The 22,685-nt window shown below is 43.1% G+C and overlaps 1 protein-coding gene across 3 annotated transcripts; it reads left to right on the forward strand.

Moving 5' to 3' along the window:
* The first annotated feature begins 731 nt into the window (after nucleotides 1-731).
* On the forward strand, nucleotides 732-21,179 carry tmem30b (transmembrane protein 30B). 3 transcript variants are annotated; one of them, XM_052036269.1, is made up of 8 exons: nucleotides 732-754; nucleotides 3,004-3,228; nucleotides 6,310-6,417; nucleotides 13,731-13,838; nucleotides 16,588-16,678; nucleotides 18,676-18,825; nucleotides 19,510-19,698; nucleotides 20,671-21,179. In XM_052036269.1, exons 2-8 carry the CDS (start codon nucleotides 3,016-3,018, stop codon nucleotides 20,856-20,858), a joined length of 1,047 nt encoding a protein of 348 aa, XP_051892229.1. In that variant the 5' UTR covers nucleotides 732-754; nucleotides 3,004-3,015; the 3' UTR covers nucleotides 20,859-21,179. The 3 variants fall into 3 exon arrangements, with proteins under 3 accessions (XP_051892229.1, XP_051892232.1, XP_051892230.1); XM_052036272.1 differs by lacking the exon at nucleotides 732-754 and adding an exon at nucleotides 2,490-2,513; XM_052036270.1 differs by lacking the exon at nucleotides 732-754 and having other exon boundaries at nucleotides 2,794-3,228.
* The last annotated feature ends 1,506 nt before the right edge of the window (nucleotides 21,180-22,685 follow it).

Below are 22,685 nucleotides of genomic sequence, written 5' to 3' on the forward strand. Positions count from 1 at the left end.
TGCTTCTGACATTGTGCAATTCCATCGGTTCCACACTAGAGCATAGTTTTTTGTGCCTCTATCTGGAGTGGCAGCCTTTGAATCAAAGGTGAGAGTGTTACCTATTAACCACAGCTTTTATCTTATATTCTTATTTATCACACACATGCAAATTGATAAATGCAGTAATTGTAAATTAATATTTCTAAGAACTAGACCTTACTAGTATTAGTATTTATAACATTCATGAGATCCTTTTGGTTCTAAATTTGTCCAACAGAAACAATCAGATTATAATAAACATTGGTTTTAAATCAGATCTATATGAAATTGTAAATGACAACCTTGCAAGGTTTTGTGATTTGGGAACTTAAAACAGATTTTAAAATACATTCAGCGAGGAGAGCATTGCATGAACCAAAATTTGCAATGTAAAATGTACTGTGGGATTTCCACTGGATTAAATACAGAAACAATAAATCCCAACAATAATCGTACGAAAAACTTTAGCTGCTTCTATTTCTTTGTAGGCAGTCAATGATGATTTGCTTCCTGTCCAGTGGGTCCTGAGATGCCTGATGAATCTAATGCGGCATCCGCAGACTCTGCCACAGGTAAAGCAAGTGGTGCCTGATGAGAAACACTTGGGATATCTCTGCCTGTCTGCTGTTCAAAGGTGGCCTCAGCATGCTCCCATCATGCGGACTTGATGTGCTCAGTGCCTTCCTGGATGCTCATTCCCCACTCTTTGCGGTCAAGGGATGTCCATGAATCAGTGAGGATGTTATCTTTCTAATCATGGAGACTTTGAAAATGTTCTTGAAGTGTTTTCTCTGTTCAGGAACCTCTCGTGTGATAGAGTTTGACTTCAGAGTGTTTGTTTGGGAAGCTTGGAGTCAGGTATCTGGTGTATATTGGCTGGCCTATACTACAAGGAGGATTTTACAGAGAAACCGGTGATTACACTCAAGTATTTTGGGGTGCTTACCGCAGGCCTTCTATGTCTCCAGAAAATAGAGGGTGCCAGAGATTCCTGCTGCTCCATTGACCATTAACTTAGTGCTGGGTTTGAGGTCATGATTTTCCAGCACCTTTTTTCTTGGAAAACATTAGGCTTGTGAACCTAGACACAGTGGTGAAATCCATATCAATATCTGCCTTTACTGAGAAGTGGCTGCCAAGTAATGGAAAGTGACCCACATTCAACTGCGTCTCAGCATGGATCAAGCTTGTTGGGGATGGAGGAAAGATGCTGTTTTGCAGTAAGGGCAGATTGTTAGAGAATATTTGTCTTCCAGATGTGTAGTGCAAAGGCCTTGCTTGTGTAGGTTTCATTCAATGATTTAGAGTTTGGCCTCTGAATGTGCACATATGCCAGAACTGTAGATTAACCAAGGTCAAGGTGATGTTGGTCTTGGGAGTGGAGGTTGAACAGTTTCCCTTCATCTTGTAGATTAACTCCATTCCAGGCTGGAGCTATTTGGAGTTAATGCCCAGTATTACAGTGAGAAAAATTTGGTAAGTGGCTTGGTGGGACAATAAAGCCTTGCTTGACTCTAGTCTGTACTGGTAGTAGCTCTATGGTGGATTTGTTAGTTATGATCAAGGCTTGCATTGACACAGAACGATATTGTATTTCTTGTGAAAGATTCGTTACCATTCCTCTCAGTTAACAGAATCAAAGGTATTTGTGAGATCGAAGAAGGCTATGTACAGTGGTAGGTACAGCTCTCTCCATTTATCTTTGAGTTGTTCAGTGATGAAGATCGTGAAAAGCAAAAGAAAACTGCAGACTCTGGAAATCTGAAATAAAAACAGAAAATACTGGGATTGATAGGTTGATGTCAAGGTTGATAGGTTCTTGAGGACATCAAAGGTTAGGGGGAGAAGGAGGGAGAATGGGGTTGAGAGGCAAAAATCAGTCAATAAATGATCGAATGGTGGAGCAGACTTGATGGACCGAATGGTCTAATTCTTCTCCTATGTCTCATGGTCTAGGAATGCTGCCATCTGACACATTCCAGGCTGTAGGAATACGTGCTGAAGGACGCACTGAAGCTCGGTGCTGCCAATGCAGAGGCTCTGTGGGGAAGGACAGGGCCAGGGATCTTTCCACTACCAAACAATGAGGGGCTGAGTCCAGTGGGGACAACAAAAGGGTGTATCACCCCAGGGAGCCACGTGAGTGGCAATGCTGCTATGTACAAAAAAGGATGTGCTAATGCTACTGAATGTATTGACCAAATAACACTAAGAATTTAAAGAGTTTTGCACAGTGTTTGGAATTGGAATTGGTTTACTATTGTCACATGTACTGAGGTACAGTGAAAAACCTTTGCATGCCATCCAGGCAGATCATGCCAGACATAAGTACATCGAGGTAGTAAATGTAGTGTATCAGCTACAGAGAAAGTGCAGTGCAGGTAAACAAGGGCAAGGGTCAGAAGGAGGTAGATTGGGAGATCAAGAGTTCACCTTTAGCATATGAGAGGTCTGTTCAACAGCAGAAACAGAAGCTGTCCTTGAGTCTGGTGGTATGTGCTTTCAAGCTTTTGTATCTTCTGTGGGAGAGTGGAGAAGAAAGGATGACTGGGGTGGGAGGGGTCCTTCGTTACGTTAGCTGAAAATAGAGGGGAGGCTGGTGTGTTTTTGGATATATTTTTAAAATGAATTAAGTTTATTTTAAAAAAATGCCAACAATAAATTATTGTAAAGTTTAACACCTTGCATTTAAATCAAACGCCAGGGCCAACAGCGGTGCTAAACCTGCTGGGAGTTGGTTGAAGTAATTGCAGGTAATTGCTCAGTCCTGTGACGCAGTCGCCAGTCCAGAGGACTGGGTGGGGAACCCCACCCACACAGGAGGTGAGGGCACGGGATCAAAGAGCTAAGGCGGCCAGGTTTGTTTCCTCAAGTTCCCCCCCCCCCCCCCCCTCAGGAGTTCTTTGGGTCACTTCCCCACCCAAAGGTGACAGGAAGAGACCAGGGTCTAACTTTTTGTTGTTTCTTCCTGCTCCGGGCAAGTCAACGGCGGGAATGCCGCAGCTCCCGGGATCGAGCCGACAGCAAGGCGAGGTTATCTTAAAAAACAAGCCAGATAACACAGCGTTTACACAGCAGAGACTGCCCGCCTGGCAGCCCTTCCTATCGGCGGGCTACGTCCTGCCCACCTTCTTCTTGCTGGGACTACTATTCATTGGGATCGGACTCGGCCTGTACTTCACCTCCAACAGTGTCATCGAGATCGAGGTGAGTGTCAGTCACACACACCCCAATGGCGCAAAACGTTTGTGACTCTTTGTTTCCTCTAACAATTTGTCCAATTAGTTTTACAAAGTTAAAAAAAACTTCAAAATTAACATCTAAAATTAAATCTGCAAGATTTTCACTATCTTCTGCATGACACAAACTCATGCTCCCCTCCCATTCAACATTATTAGGGAACTGTTCCTTCTCTGACTTCCTGGTTTACTCTCGCATTTCCACCGCTACCCTTCTCAAGGCAGCTTCCTGTCCGACCATTGGAGATGCATTGCCTGCCCTTCTACCTCCTCCCTTTCTACCATCCAGGGATCCAAAGCCTTCCTCGCTGGCACTACTTCCGATCCACGCTGGAGAAACCAAACGCAGACCTGGTCACCAGAACACCAGTTACCTGTGGCTTTAGTTAGAGCAACATGGAACAGTACTGCACAGGAACAGGCCCTTCAACCCACAATGTTGTGCTGAACTAATTAAATGTAATTAAATGCCTAACTAAACTCATCCTCTCTGCCTACACAATGTCCATATCCCTCCACTCTCTGCACATTCATGTGCCTATCTAAGAGCCTCTTAATTGCCTCTATCATATCTGCCTCCACTACCATCCCTGGCAGTGCATTCCAGGCACCCAGCACTCTCTGTGTAAAAAATCTCCTTTGAACTTAGTCCCTCACATGCCCTCTAGTATTAGACATTTCAACCCTTGGGAAAAGATACCGGCTATCTACTGTGTCTATGCCTCTCATAATCTTATAAACTTCTATCAGGTCTCCCGTCAGCCTCCAACACTCCAGAGAAACCAACCCAACCTTGTTCAACCTCTTTATGGAGCTCCATCCATTCTCACTCTGGCATCTCTATCTTGGCCCTTTTTCACTGTTCCAACAAAGCCCATGTAAGTTCCAGGCCCAGTGGCTCATCTTCCACTGGGCACATTACAGGCCTCAAGATTTTGCATTGAATTCAACAATTTCTTTTGGTCATTCTTTCCTGTTAATATCAGAACTGGCCAGTTTTGATGAGATAGACTCTCTCTTTGTTCTCTGCACAACTTTAAGCCTATTTGATTGCTAAGTTTTCTCTTTTTTGTCATTTTACTTCTCCATCCCACCCCTTACTCTGGCACCTCGATCTAAGCTTCTCACTATTCTAACAAAGCCCATGTAAGTTCAAAGAACAGCATCTCGACTTCACCAAGGAGAAGGACGTGGATGATGGTGAGATCAGGAAGGGGGATGTTGATATTCTAGGCTGTGTCAATATTAAGAAGGAGGAGATGTTGGATATCTTGAAAAACATTAAGGTGGCAATAATAAACCAATACTAATAAGTCCCCTGGGCCTTGGGGGATCTATCTCAGAATACTAAGGGAAGCAAGGAACGTGATTGCTGGGGCCTTGATGGAGATCTTTGTATCCTCTTTAGCCAGGGGCATGGTGCCAGAAGACTGGTGAATGGCCAATGTTGTCCCTTTGTTTAAGAAGGACAACAGGGACAAACTAGGAAATTATAGGCTGGTGAGCCTTACATCAGTGGTAGGGATATTATTGGAGAAGATTCTTCAGGACAGGATTTACTCACATTTGGAAAAACGTGGACTTGTTAGGGAGAGTCAGCATGGCTTTGTGCAGGGAAGGTCCTGTCTCTCAAATTTAATTGAGTACTTTGAGGAAGTGACTAAGATGATTGATGAGGGTAGGGCAGTGGATGTTGTCTACATGGACTTTAGTAAAGCATTTGACAAGGCCCCTCATGGTAGGCTGGTCTAGAAGATTAAGTCAAGTGAAATCCATGGTGAGCAGGTAAATTGGATCCAAAATTGGCTTAGTCATAGAAAACTGAGGGTAGTGGTGGAAGGACGTTTTTCTGACTGGAGGTCTGTGTTCTCCAAGGATCAGTACTAGGACCTCTGTTGTTTGTAATATGTATCAATGATTTGGATGAAAGTATAGGTGATCTGATCAGTAAGTTTGCAGATGACACGAAAATTGGTGGAGTTGTGCAGAGTGAGGAAGATTGTCAAAGGATTTAGTGGGATATAAATCAATAGGAAATTGGGGCAGAGAAATGGCAGATGTAGTTTAATCCAGACGTGTGACGTGATGTATTGTGGGAGGTCAAGTGCAAGAGGAAAGTAAGTTGCAGGACCCCTGGGAGCATTGATGTACAGAGGGATTTTGGGGTGCAAGTCCATAGCTCCCTGAAAGTTCCAACACAATTAGATAGGGTGGTAAAGAAGGCATACGGCATGCTTACCTTCTTCATTTGGGGTATTGAGTATAAAAGTTGGAAAACTTTGGTTAAACCACATTTGGAGCATTGTGTACGGTTCTGGTTGCCACACTGTGGGAAGGATGTGGAGGCTTTGAAGAGGGTGCAGAAGAGGTTCACCAGGGTGTTACCTGGATTGCAGTGTATTAGCTATTAAGGAGAGGGCGAATGAACTTGTATTGTTTTCTCTGGAATGTCAGACACTTGTTGGGGGAGGGCATGTACTGTTAAGGCTGATGTATTCCCATAGTCTGTGCTGGCCTCAAGCACCCATTTACACTAATCCCATTTTATTCTCTCCACATTCCTATCAACTCCTAGATTCTACCACTCACCTACACACTAGGGGCAATTAACAGTGGCCAGTTAACCTACCAATCCATATATCTTTGGGATCTGGGAGGAAACTGGAGTACCCAGAGGAAACCCATATGGTCACAGGGAGAACATGCAAACTCCATACAGACAGCACTGGAGGTCCGGATCGAACCCTAGTCACAAGTTGTGAGTCAGCAGCTCATTAATTGAATGTTTTGGCTCTTTGTCAAGTTTTATGTGATTGTGCTCCTCCGGTGCACATTGGGTAGTTTATTAAATGGGCTAAAGAAGTTCAAGTTGTTATTGCCATTGACTGTAGCAAGATTGATGTTCTAAGCTTGTATTTTCCAATTATTCACCTTAACGCTGGTACTTTATTACGTTTGTGCAAATGTGATTCACCTTCTGAAACTTGCAATTGGATTGAGTGATATTTTTCTGAATGCTTTTACATTAGAAATGTTTTCACTTCCTCAGCTGGACTACACTGGCGACCAACCAAACACTTCATGCTACCACTGTACAAACAACACCATCAAGAATTGCAAGTGCACAGTAAAATTCAAGGTGGACAAGATGTTGGTGGTAAGAACATTGGGAGCTCTGGCCAATAGACGCTTTAAATTTTGGTTGAGATTTGAAAGTGCATCTTTCGTTCTTGCACTTCAATTGTTGTTGCTAAATTCATTGAAGTTGAAATCTGTCCTCCTTTATGTGCACTAAATCGGCTTTGACTTGATTGCATTGACTTCAGCAGATCCTAACTTCAGTAGCAGAATTCAACATTCATGTTTGTTCAGCACTTAAAATGGACAAATATCTACCCCATAAAACTTTAAAAAGGAATTTTAAAAATCATCTATTTAATCAAAATCACCCAGGAATTCCATTCAGGGAGACCAATTTTTCCTGTTTGTTCCAGCCAAGAATGTTTGAGTGTAAATGTGTTCGCTTCTGGTCGCCTCATTATGGGAAGGATGTGGAAGCTTTAGAGAGGGCGCAGAGGAGATTCACCAGGATGCTGCCTGGATTGGAGAGCATGTCTTATGAGGATAGGTTGAGTGAGCTGGGGCTTTTCTCTTTGGAGAGGAGGAGGATGAGAGGTGACTTGATAGAGGTGCGCAAGGTAATAAGAGGCATAGATCGAGTGGACAGTCAGAGACTTTCCCAGGACAACAGTGGCTAACACGAGGGGGCATAATTTTTTAAGGTGATTGGAGGAAGGTATAAGGGGGATGTCAGAGGTAAGTTCTTTTTACACGGAGAGTGGTGGGTGCATGGAACACACTGCCGGCAGAGGTTGTGGGGGTAGATACATTAGAGACATAGACTCTTAAATAGCCACATGAATGATAGAGAAGTGGAGGGCTTTGTGGGAGGGAAGGGTTAGATAGATCTTAGAGCAAGATAAAATGTCGGCACAACATTGTGGGCCGAAGGACCTGTACTGTGCTGTTATGTTCTAGGTAATATGTAGGCTGTGAATGATAAAAAGCCTTAAAAACAAAGAGGGGGTTCATTTAGGACTCTTGGTTCTTCTTGGGTTATCGGATTCAAATGGTGTTGATACTGGGCCTGCCTCGAGAAGGGCAAACTTCGTGAGTTGAATGGGGAAATTCCTAATTGCTATTTAAATAGTAAAACTTTAATTCATTTATTTGGATTGAGGAACTTGTGTATCGTATTGTCCTCACTTTCAATGAAATGTTTAAGGGGAGCTGAAATGACAACTAATGGAAAATGGCACATTATCTAAAATTGCATATGATTTTAAAAATGCTGTTTGGCATGGTGTTTACTTGCTGTATGATTGCAGCACCTCGTATTTGGATCCAGCCCAGATCCTTAGAAAGAAAATTAAAATTGTATCTCTTGTTGCACCTCTCACAATCTTGGACTGTCCTAAAATGCTTTTCAGGCAATTAAGGTTTTAGAAGTGTAGTTACTGTTATTGTGTGGAAGATGTGGCAGCCAGTTTACACACAGCAAGCTGCCATAAACAACAATGAGGTCATGATTGGGTAGTCTGTTTTAGAGATAGTAAATAAGAGAAAAAAGTGTTGTCCAGGACATGGTGATCACTCCTGCTGTGAGGTGGTGGCACAGGATATGTCAGATACATCTGAAAGAGTAAACGGTGTTCTCTGTTCTGTGTCTCAACTGAAGAGAGCAACAATGCAGCTCTCCTTCAGTCCTGGTACCTTGTTGGAGCAAGAGCTTACATTTTTTTTGTGTGCAAATCTCTGATGTGGGACTAGAACCCACATAAAATGGAAGCCTAGAAGCCGGAGTAGGTCCTTTGGCCCCATGGATCAGCTCCACTATTCAATAAAATCACAGCTGGTTTTGTTACCTCAGCACCACATTCCTGCACTAACACCATTGTTCTTGATTCTCTCAATATCCAAATATCAATCAAATGAATCTCCACAGCTCTCTGGGTAGAGAATTCTAAAGATTCACTACATTCTGATTGAAAGAATTTCTTATCTCAGTCCTGAATGACCAATTCTATATTCTGAGATGATGACACCTGGTTCTAGACTCCCCATTCAAAAGAAACATCATCCCTACATCTATCCTTACAAGTCCTGTTAGAGTTTGTATGTTTCAGTGAGATCATATCTCATCCTTTAAGACTCTGGGGAGTACAGATCCACTCTGCTTACTACCACTTCATAGGACAAAACCCCACCCCAGGAATCAGTCTGGTGAACCTTTGTTGGGCTCCCTTTGCTGGAATGTACTCAGTATTCTGTTCGCAGACTCTCCAACGCCCTGTAAAATTGCAGCAAGGTTATCCATGTGCTGAAATCCTCTCTCAATAATGGTCAACATACCATTTGCCTTCCTAATCATCTGATGAATCTGCAAGATAACTTCCAGTAATTCATGGTCAAGAACATCTGATCCTCTTGAACAATAATATTTCAACCTCTCGCCGTTTAAGAAAATACTCTACGGTCTATTTTTTCTACAAACTGGATGGATGTCTCAATTTTCCCACATTCTGTTTCATCTGCCATGTCCTTGCCCATTCACTTACCCTGTCTATATCCTCCTGAAGCTTCTCTACATCATCCTCGCAACCCACACAGCTACCCAGTTTTGGAACACTAGCATTGCATGTGGTCCCCACATCCAAATCATTGATGTGGATTATGGACAGCTGATGCAAGGGGCGGTGCCTCAAGGCAGCATCCATCACTGAAGACCCTCTTCTCGTTACTACCATTGGGGAGGAGGTACAGGAGCTTGAAGACCCACACTCAACAATTTAGGAACAGCTTCTTCCCCTCCGCCATCAGATTTCTGAACAGTCCGTGAACCCATGAACACTACCTCGTTATTCCTTCTTTTTGCACTATTTGTTTATTTTGCAGTGTCTAGTAATTTTAGTCTTTGCACTGTACTGCTGCCGCAGAACAACACATTTCACATTGTGTAAGTCAGTGATAATAAATCTGATTCTGACTCTTCCTGTGGTATCCCACTAATTAACTTCTCAACCCAAAGATGACTCGTGTGTTCCTAGTCTCTGCTTTCTGTTCATTAGCCAATCCTTACACCACATCATTATCCCCAATCCCATGTGCTCTAATTCTGTCATGTAGAACTTTATCAAAGACCTTCTGAAAACCTAGTGCACTACATCCACTGTTTTGTCCTCATCTAGTTTGTTGGTTACAACTTTAGAAAACGCATTTAGAAACATGATTTGCCTTTCATAAATCTATGTTGACCTTGCCCAGTCCAATTCCTACTGCCACTTCCATAATATTAGATCCTAGCATTTTACCTACAGCTGATGTTGAGCTAATTGAATTGTTCTTCCATTTTTTTTCTCTCCCACTTAAATAGTGTGATTACATTTGCTACTTTCCAATCTGTGGCAACCATTCTCAAACCAATGGAAGTTTGAAGAATGCCAACCAGTGCATCCACTGACTACATAGCTACCTCTTTCAAAGCCTTGGGATGCAGGTTATCAGGTCCTGGGGATTTCTGCTTCCATTCCATGATCTTTTCTTCGATGCTGACTGGACATGTGGAGTCCTATGAGATCCAGTGACTCCAATTTGACAGCCCATATTACAGGCCCGCCCCAGGTTACAAACCCTGACTTGTGGATACCCATACGTACCATCAAGCTCCCATAAATATTATTAAATTCAAATGAGACCAGTCTTTGGGGGGGGGTGGAAAGACTGTTTACACCTAACTTCCCAGCAGTAATCAGACACCTTCGTCTCTTAAGAACACAGGCTGCCAGTTTCACAGCTGGAGACCACTTAAGAGTTGCTTTGTAATTTTCAAACAATCGCTTCTATTGATACTTGTGCAATGATACTCTGTTGGACAACGTAACTTCCACTGATACTTCAAGCCCTTCAAAACCAGCCATTGAGTGTGTTTTAACTAGACGGGCAGACAATAAATGTTCATGTTAATTGGCCTTCATCAATATCGTTCATTACAATGGAGACACAAGAGACTGCAGATGCTGGAATCTGGAGCAACGAACAATCTGCTGGAGGAACTTAGTGGGTCGAGCAGCATCGGGGTGGGTGGGGGGGGGGGGGGTGGTGGAGCGGAGGGATTGTTGATGTTTCACCTTCCACTCTTTACACCAGCCATCTCCCCTCTCCACTCTCAGTCCTGATGCAGGGTTTCAACCTGAAATGTCGACATTTCCTCTCCTCCCACAGATGCTGCTCGACCTGCTGAGTTCCTCCAGCAGATCGTTTGTTGCTCATTCATTAGAATACTATGAGGATATGGTTATCATATTGAAAGATTTTGTGTATTTTCCTACTTATGGACAAAATTGACTTATGGACATGTGTAACCCAGTTTGTTACCCAGGGAGAGCCTGTATGGAAAGACCCATCAGGGGATGATTTGACCTGTAGAGGGAGCATCTGGCCACACAAGGAACACCTATGGCACTGCCAACTAAGCATAAATTCATACTCATTGAGAAGGCCATGTTGTTCAATGGTGTCTAATTACTGCTGGGAGGTTACGTGTAAACTGTTTTCTTCCCCCTCAAGACTGGTTCTCATTTGAACTTAATATTTATGGGAGCTCGATTGTATGTATGGGTATCCACAAGTCAGGGTTCAGATACAGGAGTCTGAGGGCACATACCACCAGACTTAAGGACAGCTTCTACTCCACTGTGATAAGACTATTGAATGGTTCCCTTATACAATGAGATGGACTCTGACCTCACGATCTACCTTGTTGTGACCTTGCACCTTATTGCACTGCACTTTCTCTGTAGTTGTGACACTTTATTCTGTACTGTTATTGTTTTTACCTGTACTACATCAATGAACTCTGTACTAACTCAATGTAACTGCACTGTGTAATGAATTGACCTGTACGATCGGTATGCAAGACAAGTTTTTCACTGTACCTCGGTACAAGTGACAATAATAAACCAATACCAATATGTGTTTGACACCAGACTCCTGAATTAGATACCCTATTCTGAGCTTGGTCACAGGAAGAGATTACCAGGTGGACAGAGGAAAAGATTCAAGGATGTGCAGAAATCTTCCTTGAAGAAATACAGCTGACCCACTGACTCCTGGAATTCAAGACCGCTCGAAGTGGAGAAGGAGCATTTGGGTATTAAGAACTTTGAGTCTGTGAATCAGGAGCACATTTAGGTCCTGAACAGGATGTTGAAGGAGTGCACCACATGTCAAACTACCCACCTACCTACTCAGTCTGTGGAATAGTCTATGGTTCTCACATTGGCCTCATCAGCTACCTCAGAATCCAGATCAGAAGCAGATCATCCTTGATCCTGAGACACTGCTAAGAAGATAAATAAGATTACTCCTATTCATTGAGCTGAAAGCTAGAGCAAATAGCAGCGGCTGGTCCAAGAGGTTCTGAGAACAAACTCCACACACCCATAGTAAACCTGTTTTGTTGCAGTGTTGAGGGATGGCTCCATGAGTATACAAACAGCCACAATATTAAGTGACAAAACAGACCTGGTTGAACTGTGCATTAAGTGGCAGGGATAGGCCTTTAACAATGTGTTAATACAGGAGATGGCCACTTAATGCCTTCCCTGATCTCATCAACACACACAAAAAGTGTTGGAGGAACTCAGCAGGTCAGGCAGCATCCATGGAGGGAAATAAAGAGTTGACATTTCGGGTCGAGACCCTTCGTCAGAACTGAGAGCCCTGACTAAGAGTGAAGGGTCTTGACCTGAAACGTTGACTGTTTCCTTATGGACTTCCAGGTATTGACATCAGTTTCTCTTCATTTTCTCCCCAGAAATCCCTGCCGATGTTGAACACTATCAGATCTCTTCCTAGAGTTCCTCACTGCTCTATGCTTCTCCAATGCATTGATCAGCAGTCTGTAAAACAAAGCTATGTCATTTGTTTCTGGCTTTTCCCTACTAAGTTCTCCAGTCTGCCTAGACTGGAGAAGGCTGTGTGTGAAAGGCACCTTGTCCCATTCAAATCACAAAGACGTGCATGCATACTTTGCAAGCTAACCATGCAATGTGGGTATCCTCTGCAGCCTGAGATGTTTGGCCCATCAATGGGATCGGTCTGCATTGTTGGACCCAAGAGATTCTCCAGAAAATGGTGTCTCGTTGATGTATTTGACTTCTGTACTTCCAGTACATTTCATTGTTTCTCAGGATTCCCCAAAGTGTTTTATCTGCCTTTAAATTAGCCACGCTGAGTGATTATTTGCATTAAGCAAAATCGCAAGATCACAAGGGAGCAGAAGTAGGCCATTCGGCCCATCGAGTCTGCTCCGAGGAGAAAGAAATGAGAAATTGGGGGGGGGGGGGGGCAGGTGGAAAAAAAACTATTCTAACCCCAATTTCCGGCCTTATCCCCATATCCCTTGATACTCTGACTATTTAGATATCTATCTATCTATCTATCTCTTCCTTAAATGCCTCCAATGATTTGGCCTCCACTGCTGTACCTGGCAAGGAATTCCACAAATTCACCACCCTCTGGCTAAAGAAATTTCTCCTCATCTCTGCTTTAAACCTGTACCCTCTAATTCTAAGATTGTGCCCTCTGGTCCTGGATTCACCCACCAAGGGAAACAGCCTAGCCACATCTACTCTGTCCAGTCCTTTCAACATTGTAAATGTCTCTATTAGGTCCCCTCTCATTCTTCTGTACTCCAGTGAGTACAGTCCAAGAGCCAACAAACGCTCATCATACGTAAGCCCTTTCATTCCGGGAATCATCCTCGTAAATCTCCTCTGAACCCTAAGAATCCCCCAAGTCCCAATGAGCCCTGAACGTCTGTTTCTTTTGGCATTCTGATGAGGAATATTGTCCAAGTCTGCAGGAGAAGTCTCCACTCTCCTGGAAACAGTGCAATGATTTTATTAATTTCCATGTGAACGGGCAGTTAGGGTCTTTGCTTAAGTTCTAGGTGAAGCAACAAAGAGCGTAGTGAAGGCTCAGTACTGCTCTGGATTCCCAGCCTGCAGTAAGACTGCTTTTCTGAAGCTATGGAATCTGACCTAGGCTAGCCAGTGGACAATTTGTTCATTCTGCAAGGCTTTAACCCTTCAAATTCAACATCTACGTACAGTGGTATGTCTCACATATTTGGAAGAGTTTGCCGACGTTTTCACAATCTCTTTCATGAACGTTTTTCTTTAAAAATGCTTTATAAATCTATTTTGCATATCCAAACCATCTTGATGTTCAGACATAAGTAAGATCGATGCTAATTAATGAGATATCAGATTGATTCAAATTGTACTTAGCGAAGAAAGTAGAATTATCTCAAATTACACATTGCTAGGGATTTTCAATGTAATTATTGGAGATCTGTATAAAAGTTGTCACAATATAACAAATGAAGTGTGCTGTTTTACTGCACAGGGCCCTGTTTTCATGTACTATGAATTATCGAACTTCTATCAAAATCAGCGGAAATACGGAGTCTCCCGAGATGATGATCAGCTGAATGGGGATTTGGACTACTTAAAGGTAAATATTTAAGCAGCATAATGAATGGTTGCAGTAATTGTAAATGTTTTCAGTGTTTCCATAAAGTTGTCTTGCGCTCTGCTCACCAAACCAAATGCAGGTCAAACATTAATATGACTGTGCTAAGTGTAATTCAAACTCGCAAATTAAAATGGCAAGTGCTGGAAATTAGAAATACGTTTTGGAAATCGGCCTACGTTAGTGTTAAGAAAAACAATAATACTATAACTGGTCAGTGACTTCATCAATGTGTTCCGTAACTGATGATTCAGATTGCGTGAAAATAGGAAAGTACTAGGAATGTACAGCAGGTCAAGCAGCTCCACAAGGGCAAGTGAAGGGTTATGTATTTTCATTGTGATGTTTATCAGAGGTGATGAGACAATCTTATAACCTGTCTTTTCTCTTAATGGATCCTGATTGACCGGGTGTGTATTTCCAGTATGTTTTGCTGTGATTTCAAGTCACCCCAAACTCAATCTGGGTGAAATGTGCTTTTGCTTAGCATGCTGTGGGTGAAATCATTTTTCATTTAAGTGCAGGATTGCAAAGAGCTGTGGATCTCCCTTGCAGTCTGAGGTTGGAGCTGGGGCAGATGAGGGGATTCTTTTACACAGTGGACTAAATTATGCTGCATTAGTCACGCCAGTTGTGGCGTTTGGAAAGCTGAGTGAATAGTTCAAAGTGCAAACTTGGGTCCCAGGCTTCAGACCAGAACAAGGAAGGAATGTTATTACTATAGGAGAGGAGAGAGGGTTGTTTCTGGTGTGGAAATCGCACAGATCAGCTGGCAATTCTTCCTTTTGGGGATTTGTCATAGTTGCTGTGAAGAGGCCCCGAAGAAGAGAGTCCCATTTAGAAGGAAACATTTCCAGAATCCACAACGTACCAAGGAACAGACGTGAGCTTAGTGAGCAATAAAAACAATGAGAGCTGGAAATACAAAATCATGAGGGGTATAGGTAGGGTGAACCACTTTTTTTCCCCCAGAGAAGGTGAACTAAAAGCTAGACGGCAAAGGTTTAAGGTGAGAGGGGAAAGATTTAAAAGGGATCTGAGGGACAACTTCCTCACGCAGGGGGTGGTGCGTACGCGGAATGAGCTACCAAAGTATTTGAGGCAGGTACAATTACAACATTCAAGAGATTTGAATAAGTACATGGATAGGAGGGGTTTAGAGGGATTTAGGCCAAATGCAGGCAAATGGGACTAGCATGGTGGGCACCATGGGCGGCATGGACGAGTTGGGCTGAAGGGCTTGTTTCCATGCTGAATTACACTATGGCTCTAAGGACCCAGCAGCTGAGGCAATATCTTGGAGATAAGAACAGCATTAACATTTCAGGTCAAGGACTTTTCATCAGAACAGCAGTTCCAACTGTTCAAGCAGTTCAAACTTCCAACGCAGCAGTTTCAGCCCATCATTTTTGTTTTAAATTCTACTGACTGAATGTTCTGGTGAAAAGTTGTCGACCTGAAACATTAATCCTGTTTTTCTGTCCACATTTGCTGCCTAACTTTGAGTTTTTATTTTTTATTTCCAGCAATTACATTATTTTGACTCTTGTATGAGAGAATCTAACAGCCCTTATATAGGGAAATCTTATAGCCTTCAGAGATTGAGACACTAATTATATTGTTCATTCATTACCTACGCAGAAACCTGAACAGTGGTTTAGCTGTACTAGTGTGACTAACCCAATGCATTTTTAATTGCGGTTGCAATACCCATGCTTTCAGGTCCTTTTTAACGGTTTCTGTCTCCTTGCCATTGCACTTGTCTTAATCTTCTTGCCGGTTTCGGAACACTTGGGAGATGATGCAGACTGCAGAGGGGTCAGAATAAATTAAGTTTGTGCTTTTGAACACGTTAATGTTCCGTTTTCCCCCCACTCATCCAGAGCAGAAAAAGCACAACTCCCCTGCTGTCATATTGGTGTTCATACTGTACTGTAAGCTGAGCTTCAAGTTACTGTGCCAGTGAGGAGCTCACTGATATAAAAGTGGTGAACACCTGCCTGTCTTCCCCACAATGGTGATGAAACTTGAGCACCAATCAGTACTGGCATTGTTATGGACGGTCAAATGTTTTGTGCTGCACAGGTGCAAAAGAATACAGAAATGAAAGCAGGCATGCAGTGGTGACACTCTGTACACGCCTAGCAAGCTGACTTTGCCAACATTCATTGGTGAGGCCGCACTTGGAATATTGTGTTTGGTTTAGGTCACCCTGCTATAGGAAAGCTGCCATTAAGCCGGAAAGAGTGCAGGAAAGATTTACAAGGATGTTGCCAGGACTTGAGGGACTGAATTGTAGAGAGAGGTTGGGCAGGCTAGGGCTTTATTCACTGGAGCATAGGAGAATGAGGGGTGACCTTTATAGGGGTGTATAAAATCATGAGGGGTATAGATAGGGTGAATGTGCACAGCCTTTTTCCCAGAGCTAGGGAATCAAGAAATGAAGGCCATAGATTTGAGGGGAGAGGAACCTGAGGGACAACATTTTCTCCAAGAAGATGGTCCACGTATGGAATGAGCTGCCAGAGGAAATGGTTGAGGCAGGTACATTAACTACATTTTAAAAACACTCGGACCGGTACATTGATAGGGATATGGGCCAAACACAGGCAAATGGGATGAGCCTGCATGGGAATCTTGGTCAGCGTGGACCAGTTGGGCCGAAGGGCCTGTTTCCATGCTGTATGACTCTACGACTTCCAGGTCACTGTCTGCTTTCATCCTTTTACAGAAGCCTTCTGAGTACTGCTTCCCATTTCGCCAAGATGGTGAAGGACGGCCCATCGCTCCCTGTGGAGCTATAGCAAACAGCATGTTTAACGGTGAGCTCCTGCCTATTGCACTTCAGTGCACAATTGAACCGAAAATCGCCTGTCCCGTGTGTGGGAAGTGCTGTACGTTGGTGGGTTCATGTGCTCCATCACCCTGTATATCATCTGCCAGCTCGGTTCATTTCATGACTTTAGGGGAGCGATGCAAATAGAAATGAGAATTCTGCAGCACAGAAGGTGACCATTCCACGCACTGTGGCCACGTCATCTCTCTTGAAAACCCCTGCCATGTGCCTTCCCTCTTCACCTTTATTCAAATATTTATGCCATCTCCTGTTTAAGCCTTTCATGGATTTCCAGTGGAATATTCCACAACCTAAAAATCTTATTTTCTTATTAACTCACCAAACTCCCCCTTCTGGTCTTCAGGGAGTGTGCAATGTATCGCTGGCAAAGCATGACTAATTGTGGACTGGGTGGGAGGATGGAGGGGTTGGTCCTGGAGAGCTTTGGAAGCTGGGTGAGAGAGGTAGTAATGGAAGAGAATCCCACTGTTCGGTGGTGAGCAGCCTGCCAGCTGTCTCTCCATTGGCAATGAAGGCAGATGGGCTCATGAAACAGACTGGACTCCCATTCAGCTTCACTCGAGGGAGCCCTGTTCAGTGCTGTAACAGCACATGGTGCTGCACGGTTCCAGGCACCCAAGTTCAATCCTGACCTTGGGTGGTCTGTGTGGAGTTTGTACATCCTCCACATGACTGTGTGGGGAGTCCCCAAGTGCTCTGGTTTGGTAATTGGTTTGTTATTGTCACATGTACCGAGATACAGTGAAAAGCTTTTGTTTGCGTGCCACCCAGACAGATCATGCCACAGGTAAGTGTACCGAGGTAGAAAAAAACAGAATGCAGAATATAGTGTTACAGCTACGGAGGAAGTGCAGTGCAGGTAGACAATAAGGTGCAAGGCCAATGACGAGGTAGACTGGAAGATCAATAGTTCATCTTTAGCGGAAGAGAGGTCTGTTCAAGTGTCTGATAACAGCGGGATAGAACCTGTCCTTGATGTGTGGTATGTGTTCTCAAGCTTTTGTGTCTTCTGCCCGATGGGAGGGGGAGAAGAGAGAACTTACCCCTCGGGTGGGTGACAGTGGAATCGGGGAGCTGATGCACAGGTGAGAGAAAATAAGTTGCAGGGAAATACATGGATGAATGGGACCCGTGGGTATTCACGGAACATTATCGTAGACTCGATGAACCTAATGATCTCTTTCATTCTCGTAAGGAAGGTTGCATCTGTTCAGAATCAGGTTTTATTATCACTGACGTATGTCGTGAAATTTGTTGTTTTGCGGCAGCAGTACAGTGCAAGACAAAAATTACTAAGTTACAAAAATAAATAGTGCAAAAGAGGAATAACGAGGTAGTGTTCATGGACCGTTCAGAAATCTGATGGTGGAGGGGAAGAAGCTGTTCCTGAAACATTGAGTGTGGGTCTTCAGGTTCCTGTGCCTCCTCCCTGATGATAGTAACGAGAACAGGGTACGTCCTGGATGGTGAGGGTCCTTAATGATGGATGCCGCATTCTTGAGGCACCGCCTCTTGAAGATGTCCTCGATGGTGGGGAGGACTGTGCCCGTGATGGAGCTGGCTGAGTCTACAACCCTCTGCAGCCTTTTTTGATCCTGCACATTGGAGCCTCCATACCAGGCGGTGATGCTACCAGTCAGAATGCCCTCCACCGTACATCTGTAGAAATTTGCAGGAGTCTTTGGTGACGTACCAAATCTCCGCAAACTCCTAACGAAGTAGAGCCAATAGTGCCCCTTCTTCATGATTGCACCAATGTGTTGGACCCAAGATAGATCCTCTGAGATGTTGATGCCCAGCAACTTGGAGCTGCTCACCCTTTCCACTGCCGACCCTCTGTGTTTCTACCATATGCCTGTAGTGAATGCATTGCCCCACTCTTTACCCATATTTCACAGTGACAAGTCAAGGCTCTGGTTTTAGTTGGAAAATAAACAAATCAGTATTGTTCTTGTCTTTTAGATTCCTTTGTGGTGTATAAGCTGAACAACACTGGGCCTCAAACCAAGGTCCCTTTAAATGCCAAAGGAATTTCTTGGTGGACTGATTACAACGTCAAGTTCAATAACCCCAAGACGGACAATGCAACTGATCTACAGACGGTATTCAAAGGTAATGATGTGTTTGCGATGAACGTCCCAATAACTGGGTGGGATTTATAACAAACTCTCTTCTGATCAAACCTTATCTTGGGTTGATTGCTAGTAGCGGGGAAGCTTTTTTTTTGGCACATTCTTCTTCCTGGATCAAGCACAGTTGCTGAAGATGCAGTTAAATGCTCTCATGTCCAGTTTAAAAAAAGGTTGTGGTCGTGTTCTACAACTGGAATGACTTTGAACTTGACGTGCAAACTGGATAGATACAAATCTGGTACAATACCTTCTGTTGCCAAGGGGGTCAACAATTCATCTCTCGCTCTCTGGTCTAAAAACTCCCGATCTAGTTAGTTGTTGCAATGAGGCAGACAGTCTGGGTTTTCTCCACCAGGAGATAAGGGCAGCAGGTGCATGGGAACGCCACCACCCACAAGTTCCCCTCCAACTTGCACACCTTCCTGGCTTTGAAGTAGAGTTTTGCAGGTCTAAAAACGAAGTAAGACTCTCATTAAAGACATGCTGGATACAGCTGTTAGAATATTTTTCCCTAATGCAATGCTGCTGTTCCACTGTCAATGATTCTTCCATCTAGATCAGGAAAGGGACCAGTCATTTCATTTAGCCAGTGTTAATGGAGTTTAGTTTTGGCTAATAAGAGTCATTTATTTTTATTTGTCAAAATGAATTTGCTTAATTACAGGAACTGCAAAGCCCATCAACTGGCCCAAACCTGCCTATGAGTTGGACACCAACCCAGAAAACAATGGCTTCATCAATGAAGACTTCATAGTCTGGATGAGGACCGCAGCCTTGCCGACATTTCGCAAACTCTACCGTCGGATTGATAGAGGATTGGAGCCAGGAAATTATTCTGTGGAGATAAGTTACAGTATCCTTGCCCTGTGAATATGAAACACGGGGAGGTCTTCTATTCCCTTCTCCCTCCCCGAAATAACACGTGTAGTTTAGGGCTGTTTGATGCTCTATTTGTAGCAGACCAGTATTCACAGCTGGTGCAGTTTTGGCCACAATGGCAGATTGTCTCTGTCGGTCTGTTTAAAGAGCTTCTCTCCCACTGCTAATTTTTAAGACTGAATTTATTGCAGAGATCTTACTAACAATAGGTGTCATTGTACTTTGTGCTCCCCAGAGATTTTTGGGTCTAGAAAATGTATCCCGAGGAAACTGAAGCTGGATTGCCAATGTCCAAGAAAAATAGAAATTTGTTTTCCAATCCAGGTAGAAATTGTATTAAATCTCAAACCCCTGATGATGAGCAACTGGTTCACTATCTGCAGAAAAATACTTCACTGTTTCCAATACTTCCACTTCTGGTTCATAACCAGGCATCACAGACATAAGGTGTTCACTCACAAACTCAGTAGAACTTCAGGAATGGCCACATTCTCAACTCCCCGAGGTACATGTTCCCAAAGGGTTTGAGGGAAGGACAGATGTGCTGCCAGACCCACTGAGTTCCTCCAGCAGTTTGTTTTGTTGTTGTAAAAACTTATCTGCTTCACTAATGTCCTTCTGGAAGGTAAACCTGCCACCTGGTCTGTGTGTTACTCAAACCCACAGTGTGGTTCATTGCTATCTGCATCCTCAGTTCACAGTCAGATATAGATGGGGAATAAATGCTGCCATTACCAGCAATGTCCACATGCTAGGAATTAAGAAAGAACCAATATAACTGCATGGATTGTGACAGTTGAGAACAGTGACTCACCACCATCTTTTCAAGGACAATGAGGAATGAGTAATGCTGCCAGTCTCTGTGATGATCAGACCTTGAGTTTTTTTTAATAATATGATGCAAGAAGCTGAGTATCTGTTTCTCCTTAACTCTTCATTTCCCCAGATTATCCAGTGATCAGCTTCAGTGGACAGAAACGTGTAACTTTCAGCACCATATCCTGGATGGGTGGAAGGAATCCATTCTTGGGAATTGCTTATCTTGTCTGTGGTAGTGTCTGTATTGTTGCAGCAGTGGTAATGTTCATAGTTTACGTTAAGTATCAAGGACAGCATGTGTTCACAGAGGACTAATCTAATGTATCATTCAGCTGTGAAGGTTGAGAGGTAATGTGTTTCAGAGGGCGGTCACTATAATTTAACCAAGTTTACTGATTAACCTATGGCAGGGAATATAATTCTTTCATTATTTGAACTGTAATGTATTTAATACAGATTAAAGTAACTAAGTTTAAATACAGATCAGGTGATTTATACATTCATTTCAATAGATCTTTTTTCCTATTGAGACATTAGAAGATTCAGTAGTAAGGTTTATTGTAAAGAAATATTCCACATTCTTTGGTTCTTGTACATATTTGTTCAGCTGTTATAATAAAATCCTATTTAACTTTTTCTCCTACTCTCTATTCTCAATATATTCATCAGGGTTTCCATGGCTATTTCTTAAATGCCAATTGCAATCTCGTGTCCCCAATATCAATACCTTGTGGGTAATAGGGAAAGAAATCAATTGATGTCTGTTGGCATTTGCAGAGGGCAGGTCTAAATTTTGTTGAAGCAATTTGTAACTCCATTCCTTTTAAACTAAAAGTTAGTCCAGTTAGTACCAACCTGTGAAAATAGAAGCAAATTATCAGTTGGCTGCATTCCATTACATTGCAGGGAACAGAACCCCAGTTTGTGTGATACAACCCTTGGAGATGGGTAATGTTCTGGTAAATCTACATTGCACTCCCTCCAAGAACAAACTATCCTTCCCACAGCAGATGTAGTCATTGGAAACCTTTTCAAAAGACTTTCTCCAGCTTTTGGTGACCTGTGGTGAACTCCAGAGACAGAATTGAAAATTCATTAGGTACTGTCACCAGGTTGAAGCAGAGTGTTAGGAATACACAGGCCAAGTTTTAACACCAGAGCAATTGATCTAATTAATAATAATTTAATCTACCAATGAGTGTCAAGAAATCTATATGCTTCCTCCCTGAGAGATGTACAAACTATCTTAGCCCTGAAAGAATCATTTAATCTGAATCAAAAACATAGTTAGGTTTAAGCTTTGACATTCTGACAAGTTGTGCCAGTTAGAAACATTGGAAGTTATTTAAATTACCTTTTAATTTAATTATCATCAGTGAACATTGAGGTTTCCTGGACCTGTATATATTAGAATGTAATACTTGTTTCCATTAGTGGGAGAGTCTAGGATCTGAAGGCACAGCCTCAGAATAAAGGGATGTCCCTTTAGAACTGAGATGAGGAATTTCTTTAGCCAGAGGGTGATGAGTCTGTGGAATTCGTTGCCACAGACGGCTGTGGAGGCCAAGTCACTGGGTGTATTTAAGGCAAAGATAGGTTCTTGATTGGCAAGGGGGTAAAGGGTTACGGGGAGAAGGTGGGATAATGGGATCGAAAAAAAACCAACCATGATTGAATGTCAGAGCAGACTCGATGGGCCGAATGGCCTGATTCTTCTCCAATATCTTGTGATCCAACAGCTGGTTGTGTATTTTGACCTGAAAGAGAAATATTTGTGTTGATCCCAGTTTTGCTTTACAGCACTATAATCTGGGTTCATCACCAGTTAGTAGGCCTCTCGCATCCAAGTGAAAGGTTGTGCGTTCCAGTCTTGTCCCAGATCTTGAGTCCAGATTCTCAGCTGACACAGTGGGACTCCTGCATTGTCAGAGATGCTGCCTTTGGGAGTAGGTTGATTGGAAACTCTGTCTGCTCTCTCTGATGTAAAAATAATCACATGGCATCATTTCAAAGAAAAGCAGGTGAGTTTTCACAAGAGCTCGAAGGTAATGTTTATTGCCCAACAAACAGACAGTTCATGGGGCTGTTATCACATTGTCTGTGATAGCTAGCTGTGCTCAAATTGGCTGCAGTGTTTCTTGC

This window comes from Pristis pectinata, chromosome 22 (assembly GCF_009764475.1).
Source record: "Pristis pectinata isolate sPriPec2 chromosome 22, sPriPec2.1.pri, whole genome shotgun sequence".
NCBI lineage: Eukaryota > Metazoa > Chordata > Chondrichthyes > Rhinopristiformes > Pristidae > Pristis > Pristis pectinata.